Raw genomic sequence first — 1,703 nt, 5'->3', positions numbered from 1 at the left:
ATATTGTTAGAATTTAAAATTTAGTATAAAAATATTTTTGTTGGCCTGAAAGTAGAACATAATAATTAATTAGTAATTACATAAAATTATTACCAGAGCTAGCCCTTTGATGATTTGATCAGTATAGTAGTAAGGGTCGGATTCCTGAAGATTCAAGAGATGGTGAATCATGGAATTTTCACCTTCTTGGTGCTGCTTCCTAGTACGGTTCTCATGGATGAGTTTATTCAAGAAATCATCAAACCTGTTACTAATATTCTTCAACTTCTTTTGGGAATTGCCAAAGTCAAACCACCTTAGGAAAGGTATGTAATCTGCTTTGTTAGAAACACCTGCCATTTGAAGCAACTCTGTGACTGTGTCCCTAAACTCTTTGGCTTCATTCAAATCTTTCATGTCATGGTCATCACCATAGTATCTTTTCCCTGATATCATTCTCATCATGTTGTTGTAAGTCATATTATGAAAGATAGAACTTAGCTCCACTTCACTAAACTCTGACCCTGTTTCCTTCCCCAATTTTGTCATCAACCTATATATGTAATGAGCGATGATTTTCGGTAATTTATAATAAAAATCATATTTTGACAAATAAAATCATTAAAATTCTCATAAAAAAAATACAAATTATAATTATACAATACAAAATATTCTTTTTATTCCATTTAAAATGATGATAAAAGTGAAGTTGAGAGACCTGTCGGTTTCATCCTTTCGGATTCCGGCGAAGGAGTGAGTCCGTTGCGTTGAGAGAACATCAAGAGAAGTGATGCGGCGGAGGTTGCGCCAGTGGTCGCCGTAGGAGCAAGACCCTACGGTGGTGTAGTTGTAGAATATGTACTTTCCGGACAGAGACCTTGGCCTATTCGCCAACACGATATCGTTCTTAGTGAAGCATTCTTGGAAAGCCGACGGCGATGAGACAACGACCGCGAGGCGCGAGCCGAACCACAGGGAGAATATGGGGCCGTATGTCTGCGACATGCGGTGGAATGCGCGGTGGAGCGGCGGTTTTAGGTGGTGGAGGTTGCCTATTGTTGGAAGAGGTGTTGGACCTGGTGGAAGGTTTCTTAATCTTCTGCTCTTAGAGAGAAGCTTGAAGGTGGTGTAGAGAAAAACTGGGAAGAGTATAAGAGAGTAGAACAATGAGGGTTCCATTTCCATGGTGGATCGTTTTTGTGATTTGCACTTTGATTATGGAAATAGGGTTAGTTAGTTGATCCTTGCTGCTGCTTGAATCACATTAAATAGACGCAAGTTATTTTTCATAATAGGGTGAGGATGGTATTTTTTACCATTGTGGAATGTAAGAGTGTTAATTTTAAATGTGATATTATTTGATTTAAAATGCAAAAATAGGACACTGCGATTTTTAGGAAAATAAATATCAGATTCTTTAATTTTTTAGAAATAAAAATTAGATCATCCCATTTGTAAATTTTAAAATAAAAGAATTACAACAAATAAAATAAACTCTTTAATTTAATTTTTAAATTTTTTTTATAAAGTAATTAAGCAGACTATCCGATTACATAGTCCTATATTAAAAAAGTAATACACATGCAAAATCAACATAATTGAATTGCATATTGTCTTTATTCATGATAAAAACATTTAGCTTTAAATAGATGGTGGTTACAGTGTGTAATGGGATAAAATATTTTCATCTCAAAATAATAGTTAAAATATTGATATATATTATA

The 1,703-nt window shown here is 34.5% G+C and overlaps 1 protein-coding gene across 1 annotated transcript in view; it reads right to left on the bottom strand.

Moving 5' to 3' along the window:
- LOC107639093 (isoflavone 2'-hydroxylase) overlaps positions 1 to 1,253 on the bottom strand; it is a 3,020-nt gene extending 1,767 nt beyond the window's left edge. The window contains exons 1-2 of the mRNA XM_021120951.1: positions 698 to 1,253; positions 94 to 532 (exon numbers count right to left, since the gene is read on the bottom strand). Coding sequence (XP_020976610.1) covers positions 94 to 532; positions 698 to 1,164 — 906 coding nt within the window. The 5' untranslated portion in view covers positions 1,165 to 1,253. The remainder of the gene's footprint in view (positions 1 to 93; positions 533 to 697) is intronic.

The sequence above is a fragment of the Arachis ipaensis genome, chromosome B04 (assembly GCF_000816755.2).
Source record: "Arachis ipaensis cultivar K30076 chromosome B04, Araip1.1, whole genome shotgun sequence".
Classification (NCBI taxonomy): Eukaryota; Viridiplantae; Streptophyta; class Magnoliopsida; order Fabales; family Fabaceae; genus Arachis; species Arachis ipaensis.
Note: the sequence above shows the minus strand (reverse complement) of the source record. Positions and strands in the feature narration are given on the sequence as shown.